This window comes from Oncorhynchus clarkii, chromosome 28, assembly GCF_045791955.1.
Source record: "Oncorhynchus clarkii lewisi isolate Uvic-CL-2024 chromosome 28, UVic_Ocla_1.0, whole genome shotgun sequence".
NCBI classification, from domain to species: domain Eukaryota; kingdom Metazoa; phylum Chordata; class Actinopteri; order Salmoniformes; family Salmonidae; genus Oncorhynchus; species Oncorhynchus clarkii.
This window is the reverse complement of record NC_092174.1, coordinates 39,728,927-39,752,249: the sequence shown is the minus strand read 5'-3', so window position 1 is coordinate 39,752,249 and position 23,323 is coordinate 39,728,927. Positions and strand designations below refer to the sequence as shown.

Sequence of the window (23,323 nt, the reverse complement as noted above, 5' to 3'; positions counted from 1 at the left end):
ATCTCCACCCGGCACAGCCAGAAGAGGACTGGCCATCCCACATATGCTCTCTCTAATTCTCTCTTTCTTTCTCTCTCTTGGAGGACCTGAGCCCTAGGACCATGCCCCAGGAATACCTGACATGATGACTCCTTGCTGTCCCCAGTCCACCTGACTGTGCTGCTGCTCCAGTAATGTCAACAGTAATAATAGACTACTAGACTAGAGAATACCAGACCCTCTCTACAGTAGAAGAGACTACTAGACCCTCTCTACAGTAAGAGAAGATTACTAGACCCTCTCTACAGTAAGATAAGAGACCACCAGACCCTCTCTACTGTAAGAGAAGAGACTACTAGACCCTCTCTAGAGTAAGAGAAGAGACTACTAGACCCTCTCTACAGTATGAGAAGAGAAGAGACTACCAGACCATCTCTACAGTAAGAGAAGAGACTACCAGACCCTCTCTACAGTAAGAGAAGAGACTACTAGACCCTCTCTACATTAAGCCAAGAGACTAATAGACCCGCTCTACATTAAGACAAGAGACTAATAGACCCTCTCTACAGTAAAGAATAGACTACTAGACCCTCTCTACAGCAAGAGAAGAGAAGAGACTACCAGACCCTCTCTACAGTAAGATAAGAGACTACCAGACCCTCTCTACAGTAAGAGAAGAGACTACTAGACCCTCTCTACATGAAGAGAAGAGACTACTAGACCCTCTCTACAGTAAGAGAAGAGAAGAGACTACCAGACCCTCTCTACAATAAGAGAAGAGACTACCAGACCCTCTCTACAGTAAGAGAAGAGACCACCAGACCCTCTCTACAGTAAGATAAGAGACTACCAGACCCTCTCTACAGTAAGAGAAGAGACTACTAGACCCTCTCTACATGAAGAGAAGAGAAGAGACTACTAGACCCTCTCTACAGTAAGAGAAGAGAAGAGACTACCAGACCCTCTCTACAATAAGAGAAGAGACTACCAGACCCTCTCTACAGTAAGAGAAGAGACCACCAGACCCTCTCTACAGTAAGAGAAGAGACTACTAGACCCTCTCTAAATTAAGAGAAGAGACTAATAGACCCTCTCTACATTAAGACAAGAGACTAATAGACCATCTCTACAGTAAAGAATAGACTACTAGACCCTCTCTACAGTAAGAGAAGAGATCACCAGACCCTCTCTACAGTAGGAGAAGAAACTACTATACCCTCTCTACAGTAAGATAAGAGACTACTAGACCCTCTCTACAGTAAGAGAAGAGACTACCAGAAACTCTCCACAGTAGGAGAAGAGACTACTATACCCTCTCTACAGTAAGATAAGAGACTACTAGACCCTCTCTACAGTAAGAGAAGAGACTACCAGAAACTCTCCACAGTAGGAGAAGATACTATTATACCCTCTCTAAAGTAAGAGAAGAGACTACTAGACCCTCTCTACAGTAAGAGAAGAGACTACCAGACCCTCTCTACAGTAAGAGAAGAGACTACTAGACCCTCTCTACAGTAAGAGAAGAGATTACCAGACCCTCTCTACAGTAAAATAAGAGACTACTAGACCCTCTCTAGAGTAAGAGAAGAGACTACTAGACCCTCTCTACAGTAGGAGAAGAGACTACTAGACCCTCTCTACAGTAAGAGAAGAGAAGAGACTACCAGACCCTCTCTACAGTAAGAGAAGAGACTACCAGACCCTGGTAGCACAGCAGCATGTAGCACAGCAGCATGTAGCACAGCAGCATGTAGCGCAGCAGCACAGCAGCACAGCAGCATGTAGCACAGCAGCATGTAGCACAGCAGCACAGCAGCACAGCAGCATGTAGCACGGCAGCACAGCAGCATGTAGCACAGCAGCACAGCAGCATGTAGCACAGCAGCACAGCAGCACAGCAGCACAGCAGCATGTAGCACAGCAGCACAGCAGCATGTAGCACAGCAGCACAGCAGCACAGCAGCACAGCAGCATGCAGCAGCAGAGCAGCACAGCAGCATGTAGCACAGCAGCACAGCAGCACAGCAGCATGTAGCACAGCAGCACAGCAGCACAGCAGCACAGCAGCACAGCAGCATGCAGCAGCACAGCAGCACGCAGCAGCATGGCAGCACAGCAGCACAGCAGCATGTAGCACAGCAGCATACAGCAGCACAGCAGCATGTAGCACAGCAGCACAGCAGCATGCAGCATGTAGCACAGCAGCACAGCAGCACAGCAGCATGTAGCACAGCAGCACAGCAGCACAGCAGCATGTAGCACAGCAGCACATCAGCATGTAGCACAGCAGCACAGCAGCATGTAGCACAGCAGCACAGCAGCATGCAGCACAGCAGCACAGCAGCATGTAGCACAGCAGCACAGCAGCACAGCAGCACAGCAGCATGTAGCACAGCAGCATGCAGCACAGCAGCACAGCAGCATGTAGCGCAGCAGCACAGCAGCACAGCAGCACAGCAGCATGTAACACAGCAGCATTCAGCACAGCAGCACAGCAGCATGTAGCACAGCAGCACAGCAGCACAGCAGCACAGCAGCACGCAGAACAGCAGCACAGCAGCATGCAGCACAGCAGCATGCAGCACAGCAGCATGTAACACAGCAGCACAGCAGCACAGCAGCACAGCAGCACGCAGAACAGCAGCACAGCAGCATGCAGCACAGCAGCATGCAGCACAGCAGCATGTAACACAGCAGCACAGCAGAATGCAGCAGCACAGCAGCACAGCAGCATGCAGCACAGCAGCACAGCAGCATGTAGCACAGCAGCACAGCAGCACAGCAGCACAGCAGCATGTAGCACAGCAGCACAGCAGCATGTAGCACAGCAGCACAGCAGCACAGCAGCACAGCAGCATGCAGCACAGCAGCACAGCAGCATGTAGCACAGCAGCACAGCAGCATGTAGCACAGCAGCACAGCAGCACAGCATCGCCCTTGGTGGTGCCTTGCTAACGGCGATGACTCGTCAGTGAGTGTGTCCCTGTCCCATCCAGTGCCAAGACAGTTTGGTTAATTAAATGAACTCTTCCTCAGGCCTTCCTTCCCGTGCCAGATGTAACATGCTGCACTTAAAGGGAACCCGCGGGATGCCGTGACCACCACATCCTCACCGAGAAATGTGTTACACACCACGTGTTAAAGGGGCTCATGTTCTGATGGCAGAGAGAAACAGAGGGGGCATCCCAAATGGAATCCTATTCCCTTTTGTACAATTATTTTGTCCTGGTAGTCAAAAGTAGTGCATTATAGAGGGAATTAGGGCCCTGTTCAAAATGTGTGCATTGTGTAGTGAATAAGGTGCTATGTGGGATGCACCCTATGACAGCATAGGCCTACAGTGAATAGCAGAGCGAGGAGAACATAAACTAGTACAGTGATGTCAGAGCAGGGAGAGAATGAGCATACCTGCCTACTAAAGCAGGGAGAGAATGAGCATACCTGCCTACTAAAGCAGGGAGAGAATGAGCATACCTGCCTACTAAAGCAGGGAGAGAATGAGCATACCTGCCTACTAAAACAGCGAGAGAATGAGCATACCTGCCTACTAAAGCAGGGGGAAAAAAACGGATTCTGAGGCTGATGAGGTATGAGTGGTCGTTCTGTCACTGTATGTGTGGTGTCTGTCCAAAGGGTGTCTGTCCAAAGGGTGTCTGTCAAAAGGGTGTCTGTCCAAAAGGTGTCTGTCCAAAAGGTGTTTGTCCAAAGGGTGTCTGTCCAAAGGGTGTCTGTCCAAAGGGTGTCTGTCCAAAGGGTGTCTGTCCAAAATGTGTCTGTCCAAAGGGTGTCTGCCCAAAGGGTGTCTGTCCAAAGGGGTTGTGAATAAAATAAGAACACAGAAAGAAGAAGGAGTGCAGATGCTATGCTACATCGGCAACATGTGGCCTCGTGGTTCTTTGTATGAGGGTCTCACCTTGTCAAACCAAGTCTAAGGGTATATAAGATGTATTGTGGAACGGGTGAGCTGCTTTCAGGTAATATAGAGTAATTACACACGTATTACACTGTCTTGTACATTGAGGGGAATTATGGTTTTAATGACGGAATATAATCATCGTGTGTTGTGTGTGTGTGTAGTACGTGTAAACCCATGAATACTCACGTATATATATGAATGTATTCAGAGACATATATTTATGGCATAATGGTATGTATGGATACATGCTTCCATTGAAACACAATCAATAATATGGAAAACATTTATTGACGCCTCTGTCAAGAAAAAAAAAACTTATTACACAGTTTGGAAGAAACCATTTTGAAATCCCTTTTAAAGGAACGACGAACGCACAGCACAGCACAGGCTGATGAGCTGGTGGAGGAAACTCCACTCCGTCCAGGCAGCGCGTCTTTCCTTCTTTAGCGTAATAGGCATGCTCAGCAGAAGGGCTGTGCAGTTCTCTCGGCGACTGAAGCTGGGCGCAGGGGAACTGCAACGGCCGCGCCAGGCATCTTCCAGGTAGGATGCGTATCTCTGTCATTTCGCGTTTATAATGATCTCGCAAATATTTATGCATTTTTTATACTCTGATAATGCTTTGCCATGCAGATATAATTTTTCAGGGGAGGGGCTGTCTATTTTTGCTTCACGTACACGGTAGCGCAGGGTGGCTGTGTGGGTCTTGGTAAACACACACAGTCAGCTAAGACGCATCTGCAAACCTTATAATTAACGGCGCTTTAAACTTGCACACACCGAACATGTTCAGCCTTCGATTGATCAATGTTAAACAGCGATTGATGGCGCGATGTGAATATGTATTTGATGACATGGTGGGGTGTATTTTTTAGGGAGACGTGTAAAATTGCAATGGGGTTATAATTTGGCTAACGACCGTTGTTAATGCACTACCGTTCACTACATTTTTAACTTAGTGTGTGTGCACTGTATATACCTTTTTTTCCATAGGCGCTAGTATATACCTGCAGTAACCTAGCCTGCTGCGTAAAGCAATGTTTTGTATTGTATGGGAGTGCAAAGCTGACTTGAGAAATCATTCTTAACAGTCAATTATATGTAGGCTGTACCATCTAACACTGCAGTATAGCAAGGCTCTATAGCTAACCATAATGTATCTATCTAGTCTACATAGTAACAGGAATAATCAGTTATTGATAGGCAGTGGCGGCTTCTCTGTTTCAGACGGTTATGCCTTTATAGAGGCAGGTTGAATCATATATGAAAATAAGCGTAATGCATATGCTATTTGTTTTTATATATATCTAGGACAAGGTCCAAACGTGGTATTCAACTTATGGTTCAACTTAGATAGCAAAGTTCAGACACTAGCCTAAGTCATGGGTCAAAGTTCAGACACTAGCTTAAGTCATGGGTCAAAGTTCAGACACTAGCTTAAGTCATAGGTCCGAAATACAGGACATTTAAAAAACAACATAGGATAAAGTGTCTGTCTTACTTTCAGGTCTTTTTAGATATCCATCATTAGCACAGAGGTAGGCTGCATGGTGTTGCAAAGGCTGCTTTCCTATTTGCATTGGTCAAAAGAAGTGTACTATATCGGGAAAAGGTGTCATTAGGGATGCAGGCTGGTGTTGGTTGCATGGTTTTTCTGCACGGTGTTGCTGCACGGTGTCACAGTGCACTACTTACTACCTGACTACTCAGGGGGGGGAGGGAAATGAAGGGAGGGGTAGAGGGGAAGGGAGGGAAGGATGGGGAGGAGGGAGGGATGGAGGGGGAGAGGGAGGGAGGGGGAGATAGGGAGGGAGGGAGAAGAGAGGGAGAAGAAAGGGAGGGAGAAGAGGAGGGGTGGGAGAGGAAGGGAGGGAGGGGAAATTAGGGGAGATGAGGGGAGAAGACGGGAGGAAGAGGTGTGAGCCAGATCAACAGCAGACAGAATCTCTGATGTGGTTTCAACAACCTCAGCATTGCCATTTTTCCTTGCATGCGTTGAATCAGTCAGGGTATTAGTCTTGTGAGTCGGTGTGTGACTGTTTGTCATTGCAGTTGCTGCTGGAGCCTACAAGGAGGCACATGTGCGCATTCCAAATGACACCCCATTCCCTATATAGTGCTCTACATTTGACCAGAGCCCTGTGGGAATAGGGTGCCATTTTGGATACAACCTGGAGACACATGTGCCCAAGTGCTTCTTCTATGGTTTCCACTGGTGACCTTGCTCAAAGATGAACCATATTGGCCCTAGTCAAAAGTGATACACTATATAGGGGATAGGGTGCCATTTCGGATACCGACACTGAATGGTTTCAGTAGCCACCTTCTTCATCTTCTCCAAACTATTTTTCTGTCTGTACAGTTTGTTTGGTCTACGGGTTTTCTTCACCATGGCAACAGAGAGAGTCATAGAGCACGTGCTTTTCATCTACTGTGTCAATTTTAGTTGCCATATTCACTAGCATCCTGTCCGAGGGGTGTGCTTGTACATCAAGCTGCCTCACTACTGGAACAGGAGAAGGGAGTTCTGCCCCTATGGACTATTCTATGCTCGGACGAGGCTTAGGTTACCTATATTCAGACCTCTACAATGCTCCTGCATGGTGTGCTAGTTCCAAAATGAAACCCTTAAGGAAATATTTTGTAGGTTATTGTAGAGAGGCAGGCAGCAGGTGCTTCAACTGTTTGACACAACACACAAGGAGCCTGGAGTCATCAAAGGGGCTATGGGTTATTCTAGGCGTTAGAGGTTCTAAACGTTATTATAAACTGGGTGGTTCGAGCCCTGAATGCTGATTGGCTGACAGCCTTGGTATATCAGACCGTAGACCACGGGTATGACAAAACATGTATTTTTACTGTTCTAATTACGTTGGTAATCAGATTATAATAGCAGTAAGGCACCTCGTGGGTTTGTGGTATATGTTCAATATACTACGGCTAAGGGCGCGTTGTGTTGTGCCTAAGAACAGTCATGGCATATTGGCCATTTGCCACACCCCCTCGGGCCATATTGCTTAATTCTAGATGTTAGAAGTTCTAGACGTTATTCTAGACGTTAGAGGTTCTAGAAAAATATTCTAGACATTAGAGATTATTTTAAGATGTTATTTACTCAATGTTACTATCTCAAGTGCCACCTTTGGGTGTTTACTGAGGACTCATAAGGGGAGTGACATGCCTTTCTATTTACTATATAGTCCTCTATGGGCCCTGGTCAATGTAGTGCACTATAATAGGGAATGCGGTGCCATTTGTGATGTATACAAGGTTTTTAAATGATGTTTAATGTCCGAAGGTCAAATTGAGGTCAAGAGAATATGCTGGAATATAAATAGAAATTAAGAAAGTGTGAAATGATGTGGATGGACATTTATGTGAAGTATCATTATTCTCTTTACAGTGCACTACTTTTGACCAGGGCCCATAGTGGTTAAAAGTAGTGCACTATATGGGGAATAGTGTGCTATTTGGGATGCATACACAGATTTATTCACATAATTGTAAGAACTACTATCAGGAACCGGCCCCCCCATAGGCTTACCACAACATTTCAAGGTTAAATGTTTCTCCATACTATGACTATATTATCAAACATTAAACACACATGGCAATAGTAGAATTACCGAACCCTGACTACCCTTTCGCCCCACAAACTATGCCATTTACTTGACTTGTTTATAACGAGCAACTAGACTTTATCCACGTCCCAAATAGCACCCTATTCCCTGTATAGTACACTACTTTTGACCAGGGCTCATTAGCCTTTGTGTTGACGTCCTACTGAAAGTGCTAAAGTTTCCATGGACATCTGTTACTGACTACCCAACTACATTGAATTTGAAATTGTGTGCATTTGTGTAAGCGAATGAATGATGTGCTGTATGTGTCAGCTAGTTTTATGGCAAAGGGACAGCTGTTTTGAACAAGCAGATTAAAGGAGACATCTGGGATTTATACATCCTGTTTTGGACTTTTAAATGAATGATAAATAGCCATCGATTCTTTATGAATTTGAGAGGGGTTGCATTTTTTGTCAGCCTCATCCCTCAAGCGGCAGGGTTTCCATTTTGTTTTTGTTTGAATCCCAGATTGTCCCTTTAATGGGTTTGCATTGCAGGGTTGATCTTGTATTAGAACAGGTGTTCCTCAAGCCATTTCTGTGGACACTCATCCAGGGAGGGTCGTTTTTTTGTTCCAGTCCTGCACTAACATACCTGATACAAGTCATCACCAAACCATATTAGTTGAATCGGCAGGGTAGACTAGTGGTTAGAGCGTTGGACTAGTAACTGGAAGGTTGCGCGTTCAAACTGTTCCACTGTTCCTAGGCCGCCATTGAAAATAAGAATTTGTTTTTAACTGACTTGCCTAGTTAAATAAAGGTAAAAAAAAGTGTTTAGTACAAGGTTGGAAGGTAAATGTGCTCCCCTTAAAGGGTGAATGGGTTGATGGGACACAGTGAGAGAACTACAGTAACCTGTTCCTGTGTCGGCCTGGTTAAGGAGGAGACTCATAAATAACTACTCATTGTTATTTGTAGAGTCAGTCACAATTTACCCAATGTACATCACGGTTTTTGATTCTCTCTCTATAATGTCTTATTGTGTCGTTTTAAAGGGGGCCTTATTCTGTTAAAGGAATCTTAGTTATTCAATTCTTGGTAACACTTAAAAGGGGTAATCTGCAGTTGCTACATCAATTTGTTGACCTGTAAATAAATGATATGTACCCATGGATTCATGTAGAATATAGCTTATAAATTAACTTAGTCTATTTGTCGTACCCCATCACAACCCAAAACATATTTTTTTTTTACTCCAGTGTTTGTAAACAAAGTAAATGTCAATAAACACTGTCATTTTGATATCATAGATGGTCAGGCCTTGCATCCATAGTGAACAGCTTGACGTACAAGTATACCCCCTGGACAGGACATTAGTGTATCGCAGGGCCTTACCCTCAATCAATCTCCTCAATGCTGAGTGCCAAGCAGAGAAGCATCGGGGTCCCATTTTTACAGTCTTTGGTATGACTCGGCCAGGGATCCAACTACCAACTTTCCAATCTCAGGGCAAACACACTAACCACAAGGCCACTGATCTGTTTAAAGGGATAGTCCACCCAAATTACACAATAACATGGTTTCCTTTACCTATAAGCAGTCTATGGACCAGGTAAGACAGCAATCAATGCTTTGGTTTTGTTTACCTGGCGCCTGTCTCCCAAATGCTATCTTAAACCAACATGTAATTTTGTAATTTATGGGAACTACCCCTTTAAAATTGCACTTTAACCTGTGTAGCAATAACATAATTACATCAGTAACAACATTTAGCATCAATGTTGTTAGTAGTAATCACAGCGCACAGAGCAATTATTTCTTCTTCATCATCTTCTGGGTACCTAAAACACCTAGTCTATCTGCCTGGAGAGTCAACGGAAAGGAGTTTACAGTAGGAGTTTACATACAGTAGGAGTTTACATACAGTAGGATGTTCCAAAGGGCACCCAAATGCACTTACCTTCCACCAGAGCCCTTTTTGTTTGTATATTTTATTTAACTAGGCAAGTGGGTTAAGAACAAATTCTGATTTTACAATGACAGCCTACCCCAGCGATGCTGGGCCAATTGTGCGCCGCCCTATGGAATCGAACCAGAGTCTGTAGTGATGCCTCTTGCACTGAGATGCAGTGCCTTAGACCGCTGCACCACTTGGGCTAGATTAAAAGTGTATTCTAACTCAGTGTTAGTCTGGCCAGGCACTCATATGGCCTATGACTCGACATTTGTCCATTGAATGCCGACTTTTTCATGAAAACTGAATGGCAAAGCCACTAATCACGTCCAAACCTGATAATCAGCATGCTAATGTGTGCAAAGCCTTTGATCACAGAATGGATGCTTTATAAGCCCTGCCACTGTCATCTCCAGGCAGGCTGAGTCTGTGATGGGCACTAATTAATACGATGTATTCAGAAAGTATTCAGACCCCTTCTCTTTTTACACATTTTGTTACGTTACAGCTTTCAATCTACACACAATACCCCATAATGACAAAGCGAAAACAGGTTTTTACACATTTTTGCAAAGTTGTTACAAATAAAAACAGAAATACCTTATTTACATAAGTATTCAGACCCTTTGCTATGAGACTGGAAATTGAGCTCAGGTGCATCCTGTTTCCATTGATCATCCTTGAGAAGTTTCTACAACTTAATTGGAGTCCGCCTGTGGTAAATTCAATTGATTGGACATTGGAAAGGCACACACCTGTCTATATAAGGTCCCACAGTTGACCTTGCATGTCAGAGCAATTATCAAGCCATGAGGTCGAAGGAATTGGCCGTAGAGCTCCAAGACAGGATTGTGTCGAGGCACAGATCTGGGGAAGGGTACCAAAAAATGCCTGCAGCATTGAAGGTCCCCAAGAACACAGTGGCCTAGTAGTTGGGAACCACCAAGACTCTTTCTAGAGCTGGCCGCTTGGCCAAACTGAGCAATCGTGGGAGAAGGGCCTTGGTCAGGGAGGTGACCAAGAACCCCATGGTCTCTCTGACAGTGCCCCAGAGTTCCTCTGTGGAGATGGGAGAACCTTCCAGAAGGAATTTCATCTCTGCAGCAATCTACCAATCAGGCCTTTATGGTAGAGCGACCAGACGGAAGCCACCCCTCAGTAAAAGGCACATGACAACCCGCTTGGAGTTTGACAAAAGACACCAAAAGGACTCTCAGACCACGAGAAACAAGATTCTCTGGTCTGATGAAACCAAGATTGAACTCTTTGGCCTGAATGCCAAGAGTCACGTCTGGAGGAAACCTGGCACCATCCCTATGTTGAAGCATGGTGGTGGCAGCATCATGCTGTGAGGATGTTTTTCAGCGGCAGGGACTGGGAGACTAGTCAGGATCGAGGGAAATATGAATGGAGCAAAGTACAGAGATCCTTGATGAAAACCTGCTTCAGAGCACTCAGGACCTACGACTGGGGCGACAGTTCATCTTCCAACAGGACAACGACCCAAAGCACACAGCCAAGACAACGCAGGAGTGGCTTCGGGACAAGTCTCTGAATGTCCTTGAGTGGCCCAGCCAGAGCTCTGAGTTGAACCCGATTGAACATCTCTGTTGAGACCTGAAAATAATTGTGCAGCGACGCTCTCCATCCAACCTGACAGAGCTTGAGAGGATCTACATAGAAGAATGGGAGAATACAGGTGTGCCAAGCTTGTAGCTTCATACCCAAGAAGACTCAAGGCTGTAATAACTGCCAAAGGGGCTTCAATGTACTGAGTAAATGGTCTGAATACTTATGAAAATGTTATATTTCTTAAAACCTGTTTTTGCTTCGTCATTATGGGGTATTGTGTGTAAATTTACGAGGGTAAAAAAACGATTTAATCAATTTTAGAATAAGGTTGTAACGTAACAATAGGTGGAAAAAGTCAAGGGGTCTGAATACTTTCCGAATGCAATGTATTTGCAAGCTGGGCTGTTGAGAGAGAAACACACGTACACCACACATGCAGATACAGTACACTCAACCACACCCACAGTATAGCCCAGGAATCCTGCAGTGGAAGGCAGTACGAGTTATTTCTGTTGCAAGTTTGAGACGAATTTGTACATTTGAGTTATTTAGCAGAGCGATTTACAATTCGGGGGGGGGGTCATTTAAGATACGATTTGAAGTAGGGTAGGGTTTCAGATGTTTTTATAAGCAACTCTGCTATCCTAGCTTCAGGAAATACATTTATAGGATTTAAGGAAATACATTTTCACGTTATTAATTATATTTTTTTTAGAAGAGATTCCGTGTTTTAGAAAATTATTGACTTCCGTGAGTTTGATCGTTGTAACTGGGCTGTAACAGGAACATCTACAAATACAAATAGTCTACTAACCAAATGGCACCCTATTAGTGCACTACTACTTTCCCTAAATAGTGCACTACTTTGAAACCAGGTCCCGTAGGGCTCTGGTCAAAAGTTGTGCACTTAGGGTGCAATTTGGGACGTATCCAGTGACCTCTCTTATCCTGTGAAGTCGCCAAACAGGAACACACTGTGTGACTAATGTGAAATCTGCATGTAAACACATGTATTATTGTGGCTGCCGACCAGGGGAGCTTCATCAGATCTGTGCTGTTTCCCTTTTCTCCAGCAGCCAACATACTGTTGATCATTTCATACACACAGTACTGTGAAGACATGATCACTTAAGTTGCATCCCAAAATGGCATCCCAAAATGGCACGTGCTCCCTCTATAGGGCACTGCTTTTGACCTGAGCCCTGGTCAATAGTAGTGCACTTTATACTGTAGGGAATAGGATACCATTTGGGACATACTGTAGATGGTCAATAGTAGTGCACTTTTGGGACAGCGCTGACAGAACGTGATCTTCTTCCTGTTTCACTCTCCCTGTTTGTTCTCGCCTTATTTACAGTATAGTGTACCTACATTAGTGTCCCGTACAAGCACTGGGTATCTGTATTTCTGAAGATGAGATGCTAAAAGCTAAACGTTACCTTTTTCCCCGTTTCTCTTCTCCCCATAGTGATGGCCTCTACTGAACAGCTCTGCTCCAGCTCCCACCAGCAGCACTGAGCATAAGAACAGCAGAAACCCCTTCGCCCTCCTGCTGCCAAGCCAGACAGAGAGACACACAGCACCATGTACAGCGTGGACGACCTCCTCATTTCTCACGGATACAAATTGCCCAAGACGAGCGTCCCCTGCCCCTCTTCAACTTCATCCGCCTCCGCACCTTGCGAGAAACAGCACCACGTCGCCGCCACGACCGACTGCCACCGTGAAATCCCAGCGGCAGAGAACCAGAGGCCTGGTCGTGTTGGCTCACTGAACGGGTATGAACAGGCAGCAGACAGGGGGGCCTGTGTCTTCAGGAGCAGCAGCAGGCAGGCGCTACTGGCGAAGGTCTACCCCGGCAGCGGGGACAATGAGAGTGGCGGGGAAAGGAACCAAAGGAGGAAAGAAGCTGGCGGCGGTAACCTAGGTGACAGCCTAGCACAGCCCCTGGGAGATTCTCTCGCCACGGATAGCGGGTGAGTCCCCCCCCCCCCCCCCCCACTCCATACCTTCCCTCCCTTTTCCTTTCTCTCCGGGCCCTTCGGCGTTGCATGTAAAGCCGAGCCACTCCGTCTGCACTGCGCAGGAGGGTGTTTTCTTCTGTCTCCTCATTTCCTTCCTTCCAGGGCTGTAGAACGAACACTGAGGCTTCTGCACCACTGTGATATGATCGAATATGAGGTCTGTGCTCCAAATGGCACCCTATTCTCTACATTCCCTATGGTCCTTAGTCAAAAGTAGTGCACTATATAGGGAATAGGGTGCTTTATGCTGTGATATGAGGAATAATGTACAGCTGCCGCCATTCTGCACTGTTGGCTTGTTTACATTGCGATGTGAACCCATGTTTAAAGAGGGCACTCGTCTTTCCATTGGGTCAGTCCACCCCTCCACCACAAGCATCTCTACCAACACACAGACAGGTACACAGCCTAAAGCCCTATGGGCCCTGGTCAAAAGTAGTGCACTAAATAGGGAATAGGATGCCATTTGAGACGCATTCAGTTTATACACTACCACCCAGTGTGTAATATGTATTATCAACACAGACATTAGTGTAAACAGCTCAGGCTCTGTGCACTGTACACACACACTCCGCAGAGTGAGGATTCCTCATACACTTGTCCAGAGGAATCCTCACTCTGCAGGGTGTGTGTGCAGTACAGGGCGCCTGAGCTGTTTACAGTGTGGTGGTTGGTTACGCTCTCAAGGCATCACGTACAGTAAGCTTCTCTACCCAGCGTCCTGTGCTGCTGTTTACATGGTCTGGCAATATGCAATAGGCAGGTCAAGGCAGGCAGAGGTCAGTAATCCAGAGGTGGGGTAAAGGTACAGGTCGGTAGGCAGGCTCAGGGTCAGGGTCAGGGTCAGGCAGAGTGGTCAGGCAGGCGGGCTCAGAGTCAGGGTCAGGCAGAGTGGTCAGGCAGGCGGGCTCAGAGTCAGGGTCAGGCAGAGTGGTCAGGCAGGCGGGCTCAGAGTCAGGGTCAGGCAGAGTGGTCAGGCAGGCGGGCTCAGAGTCAAAACCAGGAGGGCGAGAAAAAGAGAGACTGGGAAAAGCAGGAGCTGAGACACACAACCCCTGGTTGACTTGACAAACAGGATGAACTGGCAACAGACAAACAGAGAACACAGGTATAAATACACAGGGGATATAATGGGGAAGGTGGCCGACACCTGGAGGGGCGTGGAGACAAGCAAAACGAGGTGAAGTTGATCAGGATGTGACTGTATATTGCCAGTTTAGATCATTCACTGAAATAACTCATTGCCAGATAACTGTGATCATTACTTTAGGGTTTGTTTTATTTTTTTAGTTTTTTGAGTTACATCCAGAAACAAGTGAATTTGCTATTATCACCGTACTGAATGTGGGTGAGCAGTATCCCTCTACTGTGTCTACTGTTGAGGTCTAACCTAAATAGCCAGGGTGCAATTTGGGAAGCAACACTTTACTTCATAACAACAGGCCCACTCATATATCTTTATGTACATATGCTTTATCCCCTTACACTTGTGTGTATAAGGTAGTAGTTTTGGAATTGTTAGCTAGATTACTTGTTGGTTATTACTGCATTGTCGGAACTAGAAGCACAAGCATTTCGCTACACTCACATTAACATCTGCTAACCATGTGTATGTGACAAATAAAATTTGATTTGATTTGATAAAATGTGATTTGATTTGAGCCACTCTACCTGCTGTCCATGGGACTGAGCCTGCTGTCCATGGGACTGAGCCTGCTGTCCATGGGACTGAGCCTGCTGTCTATGGGACTGAGCCTGCTGTCCATGGGACTGAGCCTGCTGTCTATGGGACTGAGCCTGCTGTCCATGGGACTGAGCCTGCTGTCCATGGGACTGAGCCTGCTGTCCATGGGACTGAGCCTGCTGTCCATGGGACTGAGCCTGCTGTCTATGGGACTGAGTCTGCTGTCCATGGGACTGAGCCTGCTGTCCATGGGACTGAGCCTGCTGTCCATGGGACTGAGCCTGCTGTCCATGGGACTGAGCCTGCTGTCTATGGGACTGAGCCTGCTGTCCATGGGACTGAGCCTGCTGTCCATGGGACTGAGCCTGCTGTCCATGGGACTGAGCCTGCTGTCCATGGGACTGAGCCTGCTGTCTATGGGACTGAGCCTGCTGTCTATGGGACTGAGCCTGCTGTCCATGGGACTGAGCCTGCTGTCTATGGGACTGAGCCTGCTGTCTATGGGACTGAGCCTGCTGTCCATGGGACTGAGCCTGCTGTCCATGGGACTGAGCCTGCTGTCCATGGGACTGAGCCTGCTGTCCATGGGACTGAGCCTGCTGTCTATGGGACTGAGCCTGCTGTCCATGGGACTGAGCCTGCTGTCCATGGGACTGAGCCTGCTGTCCATGGGACTGAGCCTGCTGTCTATGGGACTGAGCCTGCTGTCCATGGGACTGAGCCTGCTGTCTATGGGACTGAGCCTGCTGTCCATGGGACTGAGCCTGCTGTCTATGGGACTGAGCCTGCTGTCCATGGGACTGAGCCTGCTGTCTATGGGACTGAGCCTGCTGTCCATGGGACTGAGCCTGCTGTCCATGGGACTGAGCCTGCTGTCTATGGGACTGAGCCTGCTGTCCATGGGACTGAGCCTGCTGTCCATGGGACTGAGCCTGCTGTCCATGGGACTGAGCCTGCTGTCCATGGGACTGAGCCTGCTGTCCATGGGACTGAGCCTGCTGTCCATGGGACTGAGCCTGCTGTCCATGGGACTGAGCCTGCTGTCTATGGGACTGAGCCTGCTGTCCATGGGACTGAGCCTGCTGTCCATGGGACTGAGCCTGCTGTCCATGGGACTGAGCCTGCTGTCCATGGGACTGAGAGCATGTATGAATGTGGCTGACCATGTTACGATAATCAGGTACATCACTCAGCCTGAAGGGACACTCTTTTTTTATTTGATTATATTTTTTACACAATTAAATTAAATCCTATTTTGGGATCCTCGTAGCATTGGATTAAATGGCTAAGAAATAAGACTAAGGAGTTGTCTGTCCCTGCAAGATAATAAGATAATGTCTTTATTATCCTCGTGGGGTAAATTCTGATTGCGGCTCTGTGCCAAAACATAGACAAGGACACATACAGACAATAACTACAGGTAGAAACAAATGTTCATAAGCAATCAATGACCATCTGTACACTATATACACTAAACACATCAGCACAATCTGTCACTTACAATGTAATCTGTACACTATATACACATCAGCACAATCTGTCATCTACAATGTAATCTGTACACTATATACACATCAGCACAATCTGTCATCTACAATGTAATCTGTACACTATATACACATCAGCACAATCTGTCATCTACAATGTCATCTGTACACTATATACACTAAACACATCAGCACAATCTGTCATCTACAATGTAATCTGTACACTATATACACATCAGCACAATCTGTCATCTACAATGTCATCTGTACACTATATACACATCAGCACAATCTGTCATCTACAATGTCATCTGTACACTATATACACATCAGCACAATCTGTCATCTACAATGTCATCTGTACACTATATACACTATACACATCAGCACAATCTGTCATCTACTATATCAACTGTATGCCAGCCCACTGGTGCTGCTTGTGTTTTTTAAAACATCTTTAAAATTAAATTAATAAATTTTTTATAGGGGTGTATCAGCTTAATATTGCGGAAAGAATATTGGTTCCATCAATGTAATTGTCTGCATCATTTCCAATCCCCCATATCTTTTTTGGTAAATATACATTTATCCATACACGCATGCCTACATATACACATATATACATACACATACCTATATAGACATACATACTTTTTTAAAGAATATACCTTTATTATTATTCCCTGCAAACCCTACCACCGATCCCCCCTTTGGAGTAAACTAATAAACACTTCTGCTTCTACCTTCAGTATATACATCTTATACACATTTTACAGACAGTCTATTTTACAATAGTTATTTTTTGTTTGTTTTTAGTCCTTCCTCTATATCTGATGTCCATCCAGTTAGATTTCTATTTGTAACTGTGCTATTTCCACAACATTTCTGAACCTATATACATTTTACAGATCCCGTATGTTTTACATTGGTTATCTTGCTATTAGTCCCACCCTTCAGCTCCCTTCAACCCCTCCCATCTATCTCTCAACATCATCCATTTTGGATTTCTATTTGCCATATATTTTTCAACTGTGCTGTGATGCTTCACAAATAAATTGAACCTTTCTATTCTCATAGCTTCTACAGATTGTAAATTAAATTGAGATTGATTGACTATGGCTTTTCAAATCACCCAGTATTGCTGTCTGCAGCATTAGTTCTAGGTAAATGTTGCAATTCTTCAGCCATTCCTGGACCTGTGACCAAAAACGAGCTACATATGGACAATACCAAAATAAATGATCTAATGACTCTGCCACCTCACAGCAGAATTTGCAGAGCTGGGAAGGTTGTATCACCCATATATATATAACATTATATTAGTTACAAGAATTTTGTATAGTAATTTAAATTGAAAAATTTAAAGTTTTGCATCCGGCGTTGTTTTGCGTATCAATTCATAAACCATGTGCCATGGAATGGGTACATCCAAAATCTCTTCCCAACTATTTTTGCAATTTATATGGCACAGCTGTCTGTTTTTTGGTCCTTAAATGAAATTGGTATATGTTTTTATTTATCACACTTTTCTTTAACCATTTATGTTCTTTAACACAGGGCCGACAGACAAGTTCCTTACTTTTTCCCCCTTCTACTTGCCTCTTCCATTTTTGTGGTTATGCTGCAACTAATTGGTTGTAATTTTGGGTAGAGCAGACATTTCCATATGTCTGTGTTAGCTGCATGTGTGACATAACTCCACTAGCTGCATGTGTGACATAACTCCACCAGCTGCATGTGTGACATAACTCCACCAGCTGCATGTGTGACATAACTCCACCAGCTGCATTTGTGACATAACTCCACCAGCTGCATGTGTGACATAACTCCACCAGCTGCATGTGTGACATAACTCCACCAGCTGCATGTGTGACATAACTCCACCAGCTGCATGTGTGACATAACTCCACCAGCTGCATGTGTGACATAACTCCACCAGCTGCATGTGTGACATAACTCCACTAGCTGCATGTGTGACATAACTCCACCAGCTGCATGTGTGACATAACTCCACCAGCTGCATGTGTGACATAACTCCACCAGCTGCATTTGTGACATAACTCCACCAGCTGCATGTGTGACATAACTCCACCAGCTGCATGTGTGACATAACTCCACCAGCTGCATGTGTGACATAACTCCACCAGCTGCATGTGTGACATAACTCCACCAGCTGCATGTGTGACATAACTCCACCAGCTGCATGTGTGACATAACTCCACCAGCTGCATGTGTGACATAACTCCACCAGCTGCATGTGTGACATAACTCCACCAGCTGCATTTGTGACATAACTCCACCAGCTGCATTTGTGACATAACTCCACCAGCTGCATTTGTGACATAACTCCACCAGCTGCATGTGTGACATAACTCCACCAGCTGCATGTGGTTGTAAACATTCAGGAGCCTTACCGCCGCTGGGAAAAAGGATAATTTGGCTTCATTTATTTTGGGCCCTGGTGCCTGCCCGGTAACATTGTCCTGAGGGCAATACATCAAACTCCTGGTGAAGAAGATGTCTGGGGGCCAGCGGTATCTTGTTTGTGTTGACATCACGTGATCACGTAACTGGCACTTTATATACAAGGAAAGTTACGTTTTTCTGCTCAGCGGCAGGCAGGCAGGCAGGCAGGCAGGCAGGCAGGCAGGCAGGCAGTGCATCTTACCAGGGCTGCGTTCCAAATGGATCAAATCAAATCCAATTGTATTTATCGCATGTGCCAAATACAACAGGTGTAGATTTAATAGGGAAATGTTTAATAACAAATAAAATAGTAACTAACCCAAGAGGAATAAAATACAATACACAAGAATGGAGCTATATACAGGAAGTACCAGTACCAGATCAATGTGGAGCTATATACAGGAAGTACCAGTACCAGATCAATGTGGAGCTATATACAGGAAGTACCAGTACCAGATCAATGTGGAGCTATATACAGGAAGTACCAGTACCAGATTAATGTGGAGCTATATACAGAGAGTACCAGTACCACATCACTGTGGAGCTACAGTGGGGCAAAAAAGTATTTAGTCAGCCACCAATTGTGCAAGTTCTCCCACTTAAAAAGATGAGAGAGGCCTGTAATTTTCATCATAGGTACACTTCAACTATGACAGACAAAATGAGAAAAAAAATCCAGAAAATCACATTGTAGGATTTTTAATGAATTTATTTGCAAATTATGGTGGAAAATAAGTATTTGGTCACCTACAAACAAGCAAGATTTCTGGCTCTCACAGACCTGTAACCTCTTCTTTAAGAGGCTCCTCTGTTCTCCACGCGTTACCTGTATCAATGGCACCTGTTTGAACTTGTTATCAGTACAAAAGACACCTGTCCACAACCGCAAATTTCTTGTTAACAAACTAACGTTTTGGCAAGTCGGTTAGTACATCTACTTTGTGCATGACACAAGTCATTTTTCCAACAATTGTTTACATACAGATTATTTCACTTATCATTCACCGTATCACAATTCCAGTGGGTCAGAAGTTTACATACACTAAGTTGACTGTGCCTTTAAACAGCTTGGAAAATTCCAGAAAATGATGTCATGGCTTTAGAAGCTTCTGATATGCTAATTGACATACAGTGCCTTGCGAAAGTATTCGGCCCCCTTGAACTTTGCGACCTTTTGCCACATTTCAGGCTTCAAACATAAAGATATAAAACTGTATTTTTTTGTGAAGAATCAACAACAAGTGGGACACAATCATGAAGTGGAACGACATTTATTGGATATTTCAAACTTTTTTAACAAATCAAAAACTGAAAAATTGGGCGTGCAAAATTATTCAGCCCCCTTAAGTTAATACTTTGTAGCGCCATCTTTTGCTGCGATTACAGCTGTAAGTCGCTTGGGGTATGTCTCTATCAGTTTTGCACATCGAGAGACTGAATTTTTTTCCCATTCCTCCTTGCAAAACAGCTCGAGCTCAGTGAGGTTGGATGGAGAGCATTTGTGAACAGCAGTTTTCAGTTCTTTCCACAGATTCTCGATTGGATTCAGGTCTGGACTTTGACTTGGCCATTCTAACACCTGGATATGTTTATTTTTGAACCATTCCATTGTAGATTTTGCTTTATGTTTTGGATCATTGTCTTGTTGGAAGACGAATCTCCGTCCCAGTCTCAGGTCTTTTGCAGACTCCATCAGGTTTTCTTCCAGAATGGTCCTGTATTTGGCTCCATCCATCTTCCCATCAATTTTAACCATCTTCCCTGTCCCTGCTGAAGAAAAGCAGGCCCAAACCATGATGCTGCCACCACCATGTTTGACAGTGGGGATGGTGTGTTCAGGGTGTTGCTTTTACGCCAAACATAACGTTTTGCATTGTTGCCAAAAAGTTCAATTTTGGTTTCATCTGACCAGAGCACCTTCTTCCACATGTTTGGTGTGTCTCCCAGGTGGCTTGTGGCAAACTTTAAACAACACTTTTTATGGATATCTTTAAGAAATGGCTTTCTTCTTGCCACTCTTCCATAAAGGCCAGATTTGTGCAATACACGACTGATTGTTGTCCTATGGACAGAGTCTCCCACCTCAGCTGTAGATCTCTGCAGTTCATCCAGAGTGATCATGGGCCTCTTGGCTGCATCTCTGATCAGTCTTCTCCTTGTATGAGCTGAAAGTTTAGAGGAACAGCCAGGTCTTGGTAGATCTGCAGTGGTCTGATACTCCTTCCATTTCAATATTATCGCTTGCACAGTGCTCCTTGGGATGTTTAAAGCTTGGGAAATCTTTTTGTATCCAAATCCGGCTTTAAACTTCTTCACAACAGTATCTCGGACCTGCCTGGTGTGTTCCTTGTTCTTCATGATGCTCTCTGCGCTTTTAACGGACCTCTGAGACTATCACAGTGCAGGTGCATTTATACGGAGACTTGATTACACACAGGTGGATTGTATTTATCATCATTAGTCATTTAGGTCAACATTGGATCATTCAGAGATCCTCACTGAACTTCCGGAGAGAGTTTGCTGCACTGAAAGTAAAGGGGCTGAATAATTTTGCACGCCCAATTTTTCAGTTTTTGATTTGTTAAAAAAGTTTGAAATATCCAATAAATGTTGTTCCACTTCTTGATTGTGTCCCACTTGTTGTTGATTCTTCACAAAAAAATACAGTTTTATATCTTTATGTTTGGAGCCTGAAATGTGGCAAAAGGTCGCAAAGTTCAAGGGGGCCGAATACTTTCGCAAGGCACTGTAATTTGAGTCAATTGGAGGTGTACCTGTGGATGTATTTCAAGGCCTACCTTCAATCTCAGTGCCTCTTTGCTTGACATCATTGGAAAATCAAAAGACCTCAGAAAAAAAATGTAGACCTCCACAAGTCTGGTTCATCCTTGGGAGCAATTTCCAAACGCCTGAAGGTACCACGTTCATCTGTACAAACAATAGTACGCAAGTATAAACACCATGGGACCACACAGCCGTCATACCGCTCAGGAAGGAGACGCGTTCTGTCTCCTAGAGATGAACGTACTTTGGTGTGAAAAGTGCAAATCAATCCCAGAACAACAGCACAGAACCTTGTGAAGATGCTGGAAGAAACAGGTACAAAAGTAACTATATTCACAGTAAAACAAGTCCGATATCGCTACAACCTGAAAGGCCGCTCAGCAAGGATGAAGCCACTGCTCCAAAACCGCCATAAAAAAGCCAGACTACGGTTTGCAACTGCACATGGGGACAAAGATCATACTTTTTGGAGAAATGTCCTCTGGTCTGATGAAATAAAAATAGAACTGTTTGGCCATAATGACCATCGTTATGTTTGGAGGAAAAAGGGAGAGGCTTGCAAGCCAAAGAACACCATCCCAACCGTGAAGCACGGGGGTGGCAGCATCATGTTGTGGGGGTGTTTGCTGCAGGAGGGACTGGTGCACTTCACAAAATAGATGGCATCATGAAGAAGGGAAATTATGTGGATATATTGAAGCAACATCAAGACATCAATCAGGAAGTTAAAGCTTGGTCGCAAATGGGTCTTCCAAATGGAAAATGACCCCAAGCATACTTCTAAAGTTGTGGCAAAATGGCTTAAGGACAACAAAGTCAAGGTATTGGAGTGGCTATCACAAAGCGCTGACCTCAATCCTATAGAAAATGTGTGGACAGAACTGAAAAAGCGTGTGCGAGCAAGGAGGCCTAAAAACCTGACTCAGTTACACCAGCTCTGTCAGGAGGAATGGGCCAAAATTCACCCAACTTATTGTGGGAAGCTTGTTGAAGGCTACCCGAAATGTTTGACCCAAGTACACAATTTAATCCTAATTTTTACTAAGATTAATGTCAGAAATTGTGAAAAACTGAGTTTCAATGTATTTGGCTAAGGTGTATGTAAACTTCCGACTGTATATGGTGTGTATATATAGTCTAGTGAGTGTATATGGTGTGTATATATAGTCTAGTGAGTATGTATATAGTGTGTATATAGTGTATATAGTGTATATATAGTCTGGTGAGTGTGTATATGATGTGTATGTATAGTGAGTGTGTATATAGTGTGTATATATAGTCGAGTGAGTGTGTATATGATGTGTATGTATAGTGAGTGTGTATATAGTGTGTATATATAGTCTAGTGAGTGTGTATATGTGTATGTATAGTGAGTGTGTATATAGTGTGTATATATAGTCTAGTGAGTGTGTATATGATGTGTATGTATAGTGAGTATGTATATAGTGTGTATATATAGTCTAGTGAGTGTGTATATGATGTGTATGTATAGTGAGTGTGTATATAGTGTGTATATATAGTCTAGTGAGTGTGTATATGATGTGTATGTATAGTGAGTGTGTATATGATGTGTATGTATAGTGAGTATGTATATAGTGTGTATATATAGTCTAGTGAGTGTGTATATGATGTGTATGTATAGTGAGTGTGTATATGATGTGTATGTATAGTGAGTATGTATATAGTGTGTATATATAGTCTAGTGAGTGTGTATATGATGTGTATGTATAGTGAGTGTGCGTAGGGTCAGTGCAGATAGTTTGGGTACCATTAATTTACTATTTAGCAGTCTGGCTATTTAGCAGTCTGGCTATTTAGCAGTCTGGCTATGGCTTATGGGGCTTATGGCCTGGGGGTAGAAGGAGCCTGTTGGTCTGAGAGTGATACTCCGA

At 44.5% G+C, this 23,323-nt stretch overlaps 1 protein-coding gene across 1 annotated transcript in view; it reads left to right on the top strand.

Annotated features, from left to right (window-relative positions):
- Positions 1–4,278: 4,278 nt before the first annotated feature.
- LOC139386788 (junctional cadherin 5-associated protein-like) overlaps positions 4,279–23,323 on the top strand; it is a 54,535-nt gene continuing 35,490 nt past the window's right edge. Inside the window, exons 1-2 of the mRNA XM_071132595.1 lie at positions 4,279–4,438; positions 12,455–12,962. Of these exons, the coding sequence (XP_070988696.1) occupies positions 12,571–12,962 (392 nt within the window). The 5' untranslated portion in view covers positions 4,279–4,438; positions 12,455–12,570. The remainder of the gene's footprint in view (positions 4,439–12,454; positions 12,963–23,323) is intronic.